The sequence below is a fragment of the Mytilus edulis genome, chromosome 4 (genome assembly GCF_963676685.1).
Source record: "Mytilus edulis chromosome 4, xbMytEdul2.2, whole genome shotgun sequence".
Lineage (NCBI taxonomy): Eukaryota > Metazoa > Mollusca > Bivalvia > Mytilida > Mytilidae > Mytilus > Mytilus edulis.
Window position 1 is genome coordinate 19,380,617 of NC_092347.1, and position 12,674 is coordinate 19,393,290.

Below are 12,674 nucleotides of genomic sequence, written 5' to 3' on the forward strand. Positions count from 1 at the left end.
CGATATATTATTTTTTTTTCAGTGTACTCGCTGGTAACCGAATTGGGATGACATTTAATACGGATACATTTTTTGATCTGGATAGATTGTCGTACCTGTAAGTATAATTATTAAAAATCACGTATTGACTTCTGAATTTTCTATTCAACTGCACAGACTCCTAACTACTTACATATATATGACATACACACAACATATGTCGAAAAATGGGAGAAAAAAACACATCCGAAGCGCTTTCCTGAATTCAATTTTATCAGGAACTCACAAAGCCGAATATTGAAAAGCCAACCGAATCATTTGAAGAGCTATATAATTAAAAACGAACTAAAATAATAGCCAAATCCTTCTAAGGACAACTTTGCATGAGGGAGTTGAAACCTTAATTTCTTAATAATTTCAAAATATATTTACGAAAAAATTAAAAAAGTTTTGTTATTAATCATATCAGTACCGAATTACTGACCACTGAGCTGATGATACCCTCGAAGTTGGATAATCAAAATCTCTTTTTGAATTTTCGTTCCAGATTTATTTAACAATGTGTTTCTCGTTCAGGTGACATCTTTTTTACAAAATTATCTCCACAATGTCCGAAAGTCTAAATAATGTTAATAATAATAGTATAGTGGATAGGTGGATGATGATCGGTGTTCATGTCCAGCGGATAATATCTGCATCGATATCCATGCCCATTTTTTTCATGTGTTTAATGAAATAAAGTATAATTTCAATTGTGTTGTTTTGAATGTGAATTTGAATCGGGTTTGACCTTGATCATCACGCTTGGTCGGTCATTATACATGCTATTTCATAATTACAAAACCATTACAAAGTACTAAAAACAGTCTAAACATAAAACTTAACTAGAACACACCAGGGAAATCGCGGGCATTTAGAGCTTGTGAGATTTTGTGTCTGGGGAATTTCAGCCTGAAACAACTTCATATCTGGAGTATTTCAGAAAATGTGTCAAAATTCATAGGTACTTGGAAACAGTTTAAGCTCCCTTGTTTCCAAAGTCCGTTATTTTTTTTTTCTGTTAAATTCTATTATTTACGCGTTTCTGTATACTATGAACATTTGTATACTATATTATAAATATTAAAGTGTATTTAATTTTCTATTTAACTATCAATTCAAAGTGTCTTCTCCATGGCCATCACTGCTATATTATATAGAGAGTCTCTATATATTATAGTAGTATATTTTTATAGTATACATGCAGATAAACGCGAAAATATAAGTGTCCTGTCCCCGTCCGAGAACTTATGAAAATTATCTATAAGTTAAAACCGAGCTACAACAGTAGTTGTTCTTGCGATCTTAAAACCACGAAATGAACATTGCTCCGATTGGCTTATTTATTTATCATTTTTGTTATCTATCATACGATTGGTTCTCGATGTTAAAACCGGTAATCATGTCTGAATTAAAAGTTTCTTTGGTGACGGAAACTCACTGCTATATTATATAGAGAGTCTCTATATATTATAGTAGTATATTGATCACAGTATACATGCAGATAAATGCGAAAATAATTGTCCTTTCCCCGTCCGAGTACTTATGAAAATTATGTGTAAGTTAAAACCGAGGTATAAAGTAGTGGTTCTTACGATATGAAACCAAGATATGGACAACGCTCTGATTGGCTTATTTATTTTTCATTTTTGTTATCTATCATTCGATTGGTTTTCAATGTTTAATCCGGAAGTCATGTCTGACATAAAAGTCGGTTTGATAACGGAAACAATATTCGGACACCTTTATTTTCGTTTTTCTCCCAAAATAACCCAAACTGAATAGTCATAAGAAAGGATGACAAATGCGACTATATGCATGGTACCTATATGACACAGTTGCATGATGATTAATTTATTGTGGGAGGAAGAGAAGCGACACACAAAATGAGGTCTTTTCGTTTAATAGTATAGATATATCATAATCTCGAGCGATGTATCCGAATAGTACTGAGTTGAACTCAGTGGAAAAGTCTGAAAATTGACTTAAAGAATTAACATTACTTTTTATTGTTCAGTCTTTATACAGCATTTCTAATTAAAATGGTCGTTTTAGTTCAGAATATGTTTACTTGTGTCTTCTTATTAACTTTATACTGACTTTGAGCTCACCAATAAATCATTCGAATGCAAACTGCATTATTTAGTGACGAAGTAACAAATACGAATTCTCAACCTTGAAACAAAGAACCTCGCACTGAGGACAAGACCGCTATTAATAAACGTTGACATTTACTTCAGTAAATTGGATCTTTGAAGCCTTGCTTGCCCACAATGATTTTTTCAATAAAGTCATTATTTAATATGTATCCTTCTTTGTTTAGAGTTGACAAATTTTTTTTGACAATGATAATGAAAAACTGAGGTAACGCATGTCTAGAAAAAAAAGTAGTTCTAATTCTGTGACGTATGAAATATTTACGATGCAGATTGTATAATATACCCAAAAAAATACTGCTTGTTTTAGTAATTTAGCCGGAGGAAACACATTTCTTACCTTCAAGAATTTTGATAAATATTTCTATCAAAGTTAAAATGCATACATCAAATAGGTACGTTTGATTTGTGATTATATATAATGACTTCCGTTTTCTACACCTTATCTTTAGTTCTGTACTTTTCTACTACCTCAAATTGTACAAAGATGTATTTAATTAAATTTATTATCAGTGTTTTAAAACAGTATCGGTGCAGTACTGAGGTAATGAGCTTTTCCGATTCATATATGTACTTAATATACCTCATTGAAATTTTGATAACATTTACAAATGACTATAATTGATGAAATTGCACTTTTCATATTCCGTTCTATGCTCAATTAGTTTCCCGGAGTTCGTAATCACTTCATGCTATGCAATCATTATTTTCAAAAATTACTAGTCTTTAGAAAACTCATAGAAGACGTTGACCGCAAAATCATTAAAATGTTTATGTTTAATGCATGCTCAGGATATTCACTTTATAATGAATGGTTTCAACAACAAAAATATATGAATAGATATGGGCACTTCTGGCATACTTTCAATGTTGCCAATTTAACTTTATGATATTGAGTAATAAACATTATTTTAATTTCTTTTACAATGTGGTGTCTTATGTGTTAAATTTGTATCAAAATTATGAGAGAAAAAAGAGAGTAAATAAACGTTTAAATTGTTCATTCTGTTATATATCAAGCATAACTATTGAATAAAGTATACTGACCATTTTGTATACTTATTAAGACATTTAGTACTTTAAAACGAAGAACATCAATGGAAGTGCTGGTTATTTGCTGTGGATGTTGTCACATGCGTTCAGGAATTGATTCTAAGATTTGTATAAAATATCCTGTTTTTAACTACTGTAAGAACATTCAATAAGTTATAATTAAATTGGTAGAAACATGCATAGTAACACTGTTTACTTTTCTAATTTTCCACATTTTATCCTAGGGATATGAGCAACAATCTAATTACTGAATTACCAGATGGTGTTTTCCAGAATTTGTTTCGTTTAGTAACATTGTAAGTGTTAATTACAGTATATTTATAGTTCTTTTACTTGAGGACTACTACGTCAATTCCATTTGAAGATTTTATACTTCTAAGTCATTATTAGTTGGTGTTAGTTTCATTGATTGACTACAACTACTGATTCAATACCAAAAAATGATGTACCTTTAAATTTAGCAAAACCAGGTCATTACAAATTTGTGAAGAACTCCTATTCTCTGAGTCCATTCAGTTAGTTTTTTTAATTTGCTGATACTGAATCAATAACAATTGCTGAATGATTGCAACACAGCTGATGAAATGTTACAGCTAATCCTTTACTTAATTACTGTAAGAATGTTTAACAGGCAATAATTGAATTGGAAGAAATATGTATCACAGTTTCTTCGTTTATCATTGTTATTTTCCACATTTTATCCCAGAGATATGAACAACAATCTAATTAAAGGAATATGACAGTTGTTTACATTCAATTGATGTGTTTAAGCTTTGTTTTGTGACATTTAATAAGGAACTTACCGATTTGAATTTTCCTTGGAGCTCGTTATTTTTTAGTTTTTTATTTTACTTTTTACTAGGTTGATATCACTTAGTGATTAACTGTTAGTTCTTATAGTTTCCCACAATTATGTCAATACCCAATTATAATGCTAACACACAGTTTGGTTTAACAAAAGAAATGGAACTTGTTTTTTGGGAAAGGCAAAAATGCCTTGTTGAAATATTTATTTTGGTTTTGCTATGGCGTTGTCAGTTTATTTACTACTTTAAAAGTTTAAGTCAAAAATCTTTGGCATCTTCTGCCTCTCTTTCTTTTCCTTTTTTTTTAATTGCTACTTCTTTCTTAATACTTATTTGTGATGGACTGATGCTCCCCTTAATTAGATAAAGGCAGATGTGGTGTGAGTGCCAATGAGACAACTCTCCATCCAAATAACAATTTAAAAAAGTAAACCATTATAGGTTAAAGTACGGCCTTCAACACGGAGCCTTGGCTCACACCGAACAACAAGCTATAAAGGGCCCCAAAATCACTAGTATAAAACCATTCAAACGGGAAAACCAACGGTCTAATCTATATAAACAAAACGAGAAACGAGAAACACGTATTAGGTAATATTATGTCGATACGGTTTATTCCTTGAATGCCAACATCCATTTGTCTACCGACAATTTAAACATGGCAAAGGAATAGGTAACATATAAAATGTTGGCATTCGAGGAAGACACCGTCGATACCAAATGGCGATAGACTGTTTATTCATGAATATGGAGGTAAGGTTTGATTTCCAATGATCAAAATATCCGACAGAGACTAAAGTAATAGGATGTTGATGAATACAGGTCTCTAAACGGCCTTCAACAATTGCCAAAACCCAAACCATAAAGCCAGTTGTTTGAGTTCCTTTTAAGTTAGAACAAGTGGGTGTTCTACAACAGACTACTGATGCACCCTTTGGTATGCATGCTTATACTGAATGAATACCAATTAGTAGAAATATTGGTAGGACTTTAAGCTCCTCTGATCTTTTCGGACTCTGTCGATACCAATCGGTGATTGATTGTTAGTACTGTTTACGATTTCCTAGTACTCTGTCGATATTAATTAAAGACAGTCTATAATCCTTTTAACTTGCAACAATTAGATCGATACCAATTTGTGATTTGCTATTAGTACTTTTGATTTGCGCCAATCAACTAAACGGTAAATTCAACACCAATTAAAAATATATGCTATAGAAATCTCAAATGATTTTAACCTATCTTTGTTCCATATGAATCGTTTTGTTATTTCTTTACTACATGATCTGCTAATTTTTTTTACCATTTCCTAAATACCTCAAAGGAAAGCTACATCATAGACTATATTTATAAATAAGAAATTGTAAGACAATAATATGTAACGAAACCTCATTCGTGTAATCTGGGGGCGGAGAATCCACTTTATTTCAACTTTGGTGAAAAGCTGTCTCATTTGCAATCATACTACATCTCCTTATTTTTTTGTATGAAAATTAAGTAATAAGTCTTTAACTTTTACAAAACTATTGTATAGTCAAGAAAAAGTGTATTTAAAACAAGACTTCAATTAACATATCTTTTGGGTTTTTTTTTATATTCAAATGCTTACGATGTATATTTTTACTCAAGACAAATTTCATGTCAAAATAGAATGTGTGTTATAGGAGATTTATATGATAATGATAAAAGAATAGAATTTGCTTGATGAATTCATATTGTTTTGCCTGATAAACGAGTAAAGGACAAGTGAAAGATACAACCTGTTAACTAATCCAGGTGCAGCGTTGTACTTTCTAACGGTGTATTTATATTTTTTTGTACCCCATCCTAAATGATTTGTATTATCTGTTATCTGTGATAGGAATTTAAAAGATAATCAGATAAGGAGACTTGGGAATGGTTCTTTCAGTGGACTCACCAGTGTACGTGCGCTGTAAGTATAGTCTACGAGATTCTACGTGACTTTCACTTGTTACTTTCCCTTTCTTTTTTATCTAAGCGTACCAGGTGTAGGCTAATCTTGAATAAGAATAATTTTGAACGTCATTCCTACTAGATAAAGTATAATTTAAAGTGCAGGCAAGCTTTTTTAAAGTATAATACAAAAAATGTTCCACAAGATACAATTTCTTTTTACAAATCATCTCCAATTTCAGTATTTTCAATGTTAATAAAGCGGATATTTTTGCAATATTCATCACGAAAAAAAAATTAATTACGGTTTATATGAAAATAATTCAAAGTATAGTATACAAATTGCATTCATGTCTCTTTTTTCAGATATTTGTCTGGAAATGGTATCGAGGAGATTTATCCATCAGCCTTTGTTGGACTTTCACAGCTGCAAACACTGTAACTATTTAGTAGTACTTAGATTGTCATATATCAAATATAAATAATTGTTAAAAACTGCTTAGTGACTCATTTTCGTAGGTAAAATGCATTCGTTACATAGTTTTATTGTTCTTATCGCATGTTAAGATTGAAAGTTTATCTTATCTCTATTTACTAAATTATTACATGTCATAGAAAAATAGCAGAGGATTACTTTTTTAATCGAATTTATTTTAAGTATGATAAAATGATTATTTGTTTTTCAGAGACTTAAGTCATCAAAGACTTGTTACACTGCAAAGCGGAACATTCCTTGGATTACGTAGCCTATTCAGCTTGTTAGTATTTAAAACCTGATTTGTTTAGCCAATTTTATAAATAATAATGGTATTGCATAATGCATTTATAAACTGTTCTCGATGCACCTGTCACAAATGGAAAATATCGAACAATAAGGTTATCAGGACCATAATCAAGAAGTCATTGTCAAAAGAAAAACACAAAACAGATGCATAATCAACAAGGAAATATATAAAAGTACATTGTATAAGCTTTGGAATGCTTAAGGGAAAAAAGGATTTTCCACGTTTTTGTTTTTGTTTGGATGTCTATAAACATTTATCGTTTTTCAATATATATTATCTTATTAAGTGCACTTGTGGAAGGTATTGGTATTTTATTCAGACGTACCAGTGCGAACTGAAAAACAAATCATACATTAATGTTTTTCGTACAGCAGTATAATACTGTTGCCTTTATTTTACACAATTCTAAACGTTCTCGAAATAAACGAAACATGAAATGTTACACATATCTGGAGGATATATAAAGAATCAATCAACTCCTTGTCACGATTGTATTATGAATTCGTTTTTCGAATAATCTATGACAAATATGTAGAATGTCTGTAAAGGAAATCAAATGTATGAAAGATCAACATGGACATGTTCTGTTGAACTATTTAAAATTAATTCTCGTCTCTAAACACATTCACTGATGTAATGTGTAAAAATAACGGTAGATCTGTTAGATACAAACATAAAAAATAGGACTCTCATGAGCTTGAATCGCTCGTCTGCTAAATTAAGACTATTTAAAATAATTAGCAACAACGGCAGCCACGCCCACATGCTTAGTAAGACCAGATTTTTATCCAGATTCGATAGAAAAATATCTTATATAGTTTCTAATCCGTGTTGCTTTTTATAGTTTCTCTCGATCTATATCAGTGTTCAAGATAATTCCCAACACCATTTAATTGGTCAAACATCGTCATTTAGTTGTAGAATTATTGTAAAAATTCGATCCAATAATGTAGTTATGTTAAAAAGTTTTTAGATTAATTTTGCTGTAGACATTCAATTCTCTATCCATGAGGAGCTGATTAACAATATCGTTGGTTCTAATTTGCTATTTAATTTCTCTTTATTCAATATACTTAGAGATTTGTCATACAACACAATACAGATAATACAAGGTGGTGGTTTGAATGGTTTGCTGAAACTGCTCACATTGTAAGTCTTCCATTTTTACATATTCATTTTTTTTCAAACATATATCTAACACATCTTTCTCTTTTTCTTTTTTAAAATAGAAAAAAGGTATAATCTGAAGGCATGTTTTACTAATATGTCTGTCAGTACCGAATGCAGTTTTGGTATGCAGTGACTCAATCTGTTCAATTTCAACATGTGTTATGATCTTTAAAAAGTAATAGATCGAATTTCATACCGATAATGTTGATATTTTCTTTCTGTCAAATTATTAAATTGGAATAAATCATTACACCCTTCTTTTTTCTACCATTAATCTTATCTACATTGTTATATATAAACCTAGTGATAACTATTCAATATTTGTAATGGTACATTATTTGTTTTGCAGAGATATTTCAAACAACGAAATTATGATGATAGAATCAAACGCGTTTCATGGTCTTCCAAATCTTCGGACATTGTAAGTATTTCTTAAGAGTGTTACATGTTTCTGTGGATTGGTTTAAACAGTTAAATAATCTCATCATAGATACCAGGATTAAAGTTCTTATTACCGGGGAAATTAAAAATCGGTAGAATCAAAAATATAAATCAAGCATGTAGAAAAAATATCATGCTGATCAACGTCAAAATGTGTCTCAGTGTTCATAACACGAAACATGTAAACTTCGGATTTCCTTGTAATATGTCGGACCACATTAAAAGTAAAAACGTATATGTAGAAAATGAAGTATATAGACAAAAAAGTATACTGTCTTGTCGTAAAATTAGTGTTCCAGAATTCATAACACGATTTTGGTAACTGTCGGATTTCTCGTAATGTTGTACGTCGGAACTAACAATACAAGTAAAATGTTAATTTTTTTTTGATATTGTAAAGCGATCTATATATATATATATATATATATTAACATATTCCATAATATTGCCATAAACATGCTATGGTAACTATACCTCTATCAGATCTATAATGTGTTGAAATTGATTTAAATAATACAAATGACGAAACAACACATGTTTCCTTTACGCAATATAGATGTGTTATTGTATATATGAATTGTTAAACATGCACACGTAGTGTCTCAAATGCTTACCTTGAAATGATAAAGTTACCATTTCTTATATTTTCAATAAACTGTATATACACTAGGGCTTCATATATTTACAATCAAAGAGGTCCTTATTGTCGTACTTGAACCAAAGGAAAGAGGTCAATGCTGAAATAACTGATGAAATAATTAAAACATTGCTTAGTTGTGTATTTTGTTTTCTTTTGAGAGACATACCGATGAGTTTCCTTACTGCTGTATGGTCAAGACGGTGGAAAATTGCTACCCAAAACCAGACGAATTTTCGTCTTGTGAGGATTTGATGTCGAACTTTGTTTTACGTACAAGCATATGGATTCTTGGCTCCCTTGCATGTTTTGGAAATTTATTAGTAATTGGATGGCGAATAAAGGATTTTAAAAATGGAAAAGTAGGTACATTAAATTATTTATGAAAAATGTAATTTTTGTAATCTTTAATATTTATAAATAAAGGCAACAGAATTATACTTCTGTTCGAAAGTCATAAATCGATTGAGAGAAAACAAATCCGGGTTACAAACTAAAACCGAGGAAAACACATCAACAATAAGAGCAAAACATCATAACAACAGAAACACTGAAGTGTAACAAAAATCAAACGACAATACAACACACACAGAAACGAAATATAAGATAACAACTTCCATTTTTCTGACTTGGTACAAGACATACTATCAGCTATCATACTTGGTATAAAACTGAGGTATCGTTGGTCATTGATTATGTCCTCTTTGAATTGAGTATTTTAGAGCTTGCTTTAAGGTATTTAGCTTAGGAGACTGTTTAATTTCTTAAAGATGCTAAAATGTTGTCGTTCAATGTTATTTTGTAAGTATCGCCTCGTTTGCATTATCACTCAATACCCTTATTTAAATATGTAGACATCTGGACTTGGTGGTCTCATGGTTTGTTTCATATATACCCTTAAGTTCATAAGAGAAACACACATGAGTAAAGTATTAACTCATCGGATCTTTTTCCTGACATTGCGACATCAATCTGTGTTTGATCATTTTGGAGGTTCAGACGTCGGTCGATATGAGGGTTTGAGACGGCATGATTTATCTATCAGAGAATTGGTTGATCTCTATATTTGCGAGCAATTTTTAAGTACAAAATTGAGAAAGGAAATTGGGTATGACAAAGAGACAACAATCCAACCAAAGAGCAGTCAACAGCCAAAGTCCCCCAATGGGTCTTTAACGCAGAGAGGAAATCATGCACGCGGAGGTTGTCCTCAACTCGCACCTAAATAAAATTGTGTACTAGTTCAGTGGAAATAGACGTTACACTTATAATAACTCCAAAACATATAAATGAACTAAAATCAAAATAACAAGACTAACAAAGGCTCCTGACTTGGGAAATGCGCAAAAATGCAAAAAAAAATTATTTAGTAATCCTTATGTTTTACTTGCTGTCGTGCTTTTGTCGCCTGTGATGCGTATTGAAGCAAAGTCCGATATCATTCAAAAGTACATTATGATGCTGAGTCTTTTTCCGTATTGTTTCAGGACTTTTGTTTTCTTCGGGTTTTTTTTTTCTTTTTGTTATGGCGTTGTCAGTTTCCAAAAACATATCTCTTCGACTTGTGAGTTCTGAATGTCCCCGAGGTATCTACTGTCTCTTTTTTTTTTCGAAACAAGCAAATCAGACGTGGCTTATATAAATTCTTCAAAGTATTTTAAAATGGAATATATGTATTTTAAACTTTTAATTTTTAGACTTTAAAAGTTGTTTCACCTAGCATAAATGTTCAAGTTATATATAAAAAACGGTATTCAATATTCTTTTTTTCAGGTTCACTCCTTTCTTATAGCAAATCTTGCTATTGGTGACTTTTTCATGGGTGTTTACCTTATGATAATAGCTGTAGTTGATACTTATTACAGAGGAAACTATTATATATATGACAGATATTGGCGGGAAAGTGTGATGTGTAAATTTGCAGGATTCATTTCTACATTATCTAGTGAATTGTCCGTATTAACTCTTACAGTTATTACTATAGACCGATTAGTATGTATTATATTTCCGTTAAAACTGAAACGTTTAGGAATGAAAGAAGCACTTATAGTAATGCCTTCTTTATGGGTACTGGTAGTCTTTTTATCCGCATGTCCACTACTGGGTATAGAATATTTTGAAAACTTCTATGGTCGTTCCGGCGTTTGTCTCGCCTTCCATATAACACCAGATCACGTTGGAGGATGGGAATACTCCGTTTTTGTATTTCTTGTGTTAAACTTCGTTTCATTTCTTTTAATATTTCTATCATATTTGTGGATGTTTTTTGTGGCAAAAAAGACTACAACAGCTGTAAGAAAGTCCAAAGCGTTATCTGACAAATCAATGGCCAAGAGAATGACTCTTATTGTGATGACTGATTTTATGTGTTGGGTACCAATAATTTTACTTGGATTTGCATCACTAGGTGGTGCTCACGTTCCACAACAGGTATGTAGTGATTCTTAATGGTCAAGATTTGTTATCAAAACCAATTATCAGTTTACTGATCTTTTATATTTTGGTGCGAATTAAAAAAAAAGTTGTATAGATATCTAGGGAAAATACCTTCAGTTTGAAATTCTCTTCTTGCTTTTTATGCACTCAAACCTTTTATACTTTTTCGCTGTTTATACTTTTGTCTCGAGTGTATCGAATGCAGGTTGTTCCATACACACTTGTCTATTGTCCTTAAATTGGAAATAGACGTAAACAACTTGAATCCGGTAAATATTTTAAAGTATATACGCGCCAAAGGAAACAATAAACATTGCATGAAATCAAAGCAAAGTTTAAGCATTGCGTCATTATTTCAGACTAATATGTTATCTCAATAACAACTGAGATGACCTCTGAAGACTTTCGATAGTTCTTGTACATTTAACTATTAATAGAGAAAAATGTATGTTCAACAGTTAAATGACTATTTTTTCTAGGCAGGTTTGGTTTTATGTCATAATTGGAATATATATAGGTACCGTCGTTTAAACTGTTTAAGAACGTTTTTTATGGTCTGATCCAGTCATCGAAAGCATTATACTTGGTTGCTCCCTTCGTTTCACTTGTCAATGATAACATTCACTAGTAAATGAATTTACAGTCGTAAACGATCAAATGGATCATAACACCATCTGAAAAAGATGACGATAAATTATTTTAGCAACGTTCAGTCATTAAGTCAATTCTCAAATTTTTCAACTGCAGTAAATGCATTACTCTTCAAACAGTTCGCTTGCAGGAAATGTATTACTCTTCAAAAAGTTTGCTTGCAGGAAATGTATTACTCTTCAAATAGTTTGCTTGCAGCAAATGTACTTTTCTTCAAACAGTTCGCTTGCAGGAAATGTATTACTGTTCAAACAGTTTGTTTGCAGGAAATGTATTACTCTTCAAACAGTTTGCTTGCAGTAAATATATTACTCTTCAAACGGTTTGCTTACAGGAAATGTACTACTCTTCAAACAGTTTGCTTGCAGTAAATGTATTACTGTTCAAACAGTTTGTTTGCAGGAAATGTATTACTCTTCAAACAGTTCGCTTGCAGTAAATGTATTACCCTTCAAACAGTTTGTTTGCAGGAAATGTATTACTCTTCAAACAGTTTGCTTGCGGTAAATGTATTACTCTTCAAACAGTTCGCTTGCGGTAAATGTATTACCCTTCAAACAGTTTGCTTGCAGGTACTACTCTTCAAACAGTTTGCTTGCAGTAAATA

At 31.3% G+C, this 12,674-nt stretch overlaps 1 protein-coding gene across 3 annotated transcripts in view; it reads left to right on the plus strand.

Moving 5' to 3' along the window:
• Positions 1 to 12,674, plus strand: part of LOC139519162 (G-protein coupled receptor GRL101-like) — a 106,513-nt gene that overhangs the window by 90,553 nt on the left and 3,286 nt on the right. For all 3 annotated transcript variants that reach the window (XM_071310997.1, XM_071310998.1, XM_071310999.1), the window contains 9 exons: positions 23 to 97; positions 3,452 to 3,523; positions 5,895 to 5,966; positions 6,314 to 6,385; positions 6,634 to 6,705; positions 7,810 to 7,881; positions 8,252 to 8,323; positions 9,144 to 9,342; positions 10,754 to 11,410. In XM_071310997.1, the coding sequence (XP_071167098.1) occupies positions 23 to 97; positions 3,452 to 3,523; positions 5,895 to 5,966; positions 6,314 to 6,385; positions 6,634 to 6,705; positions 7,810 to 7,881; positions 8,252 to 8,323; positions 9,144 to 9,342; positions 10,754 to 11,410 (1,363 nt within the window). The remainder of the gene's footprint in view (positions 1 to 22; positions 98 to 3,451; positions 3,524 to 5,894; positions 5,967 to 6,313; positions 6,386 to 6,633; positions 6,706 to 7,809; positions 7,882 to 8,251; positions 8,324 to 9,143; positions 9,343 to 10,753; positions 11,411 to 12,674) is intronic.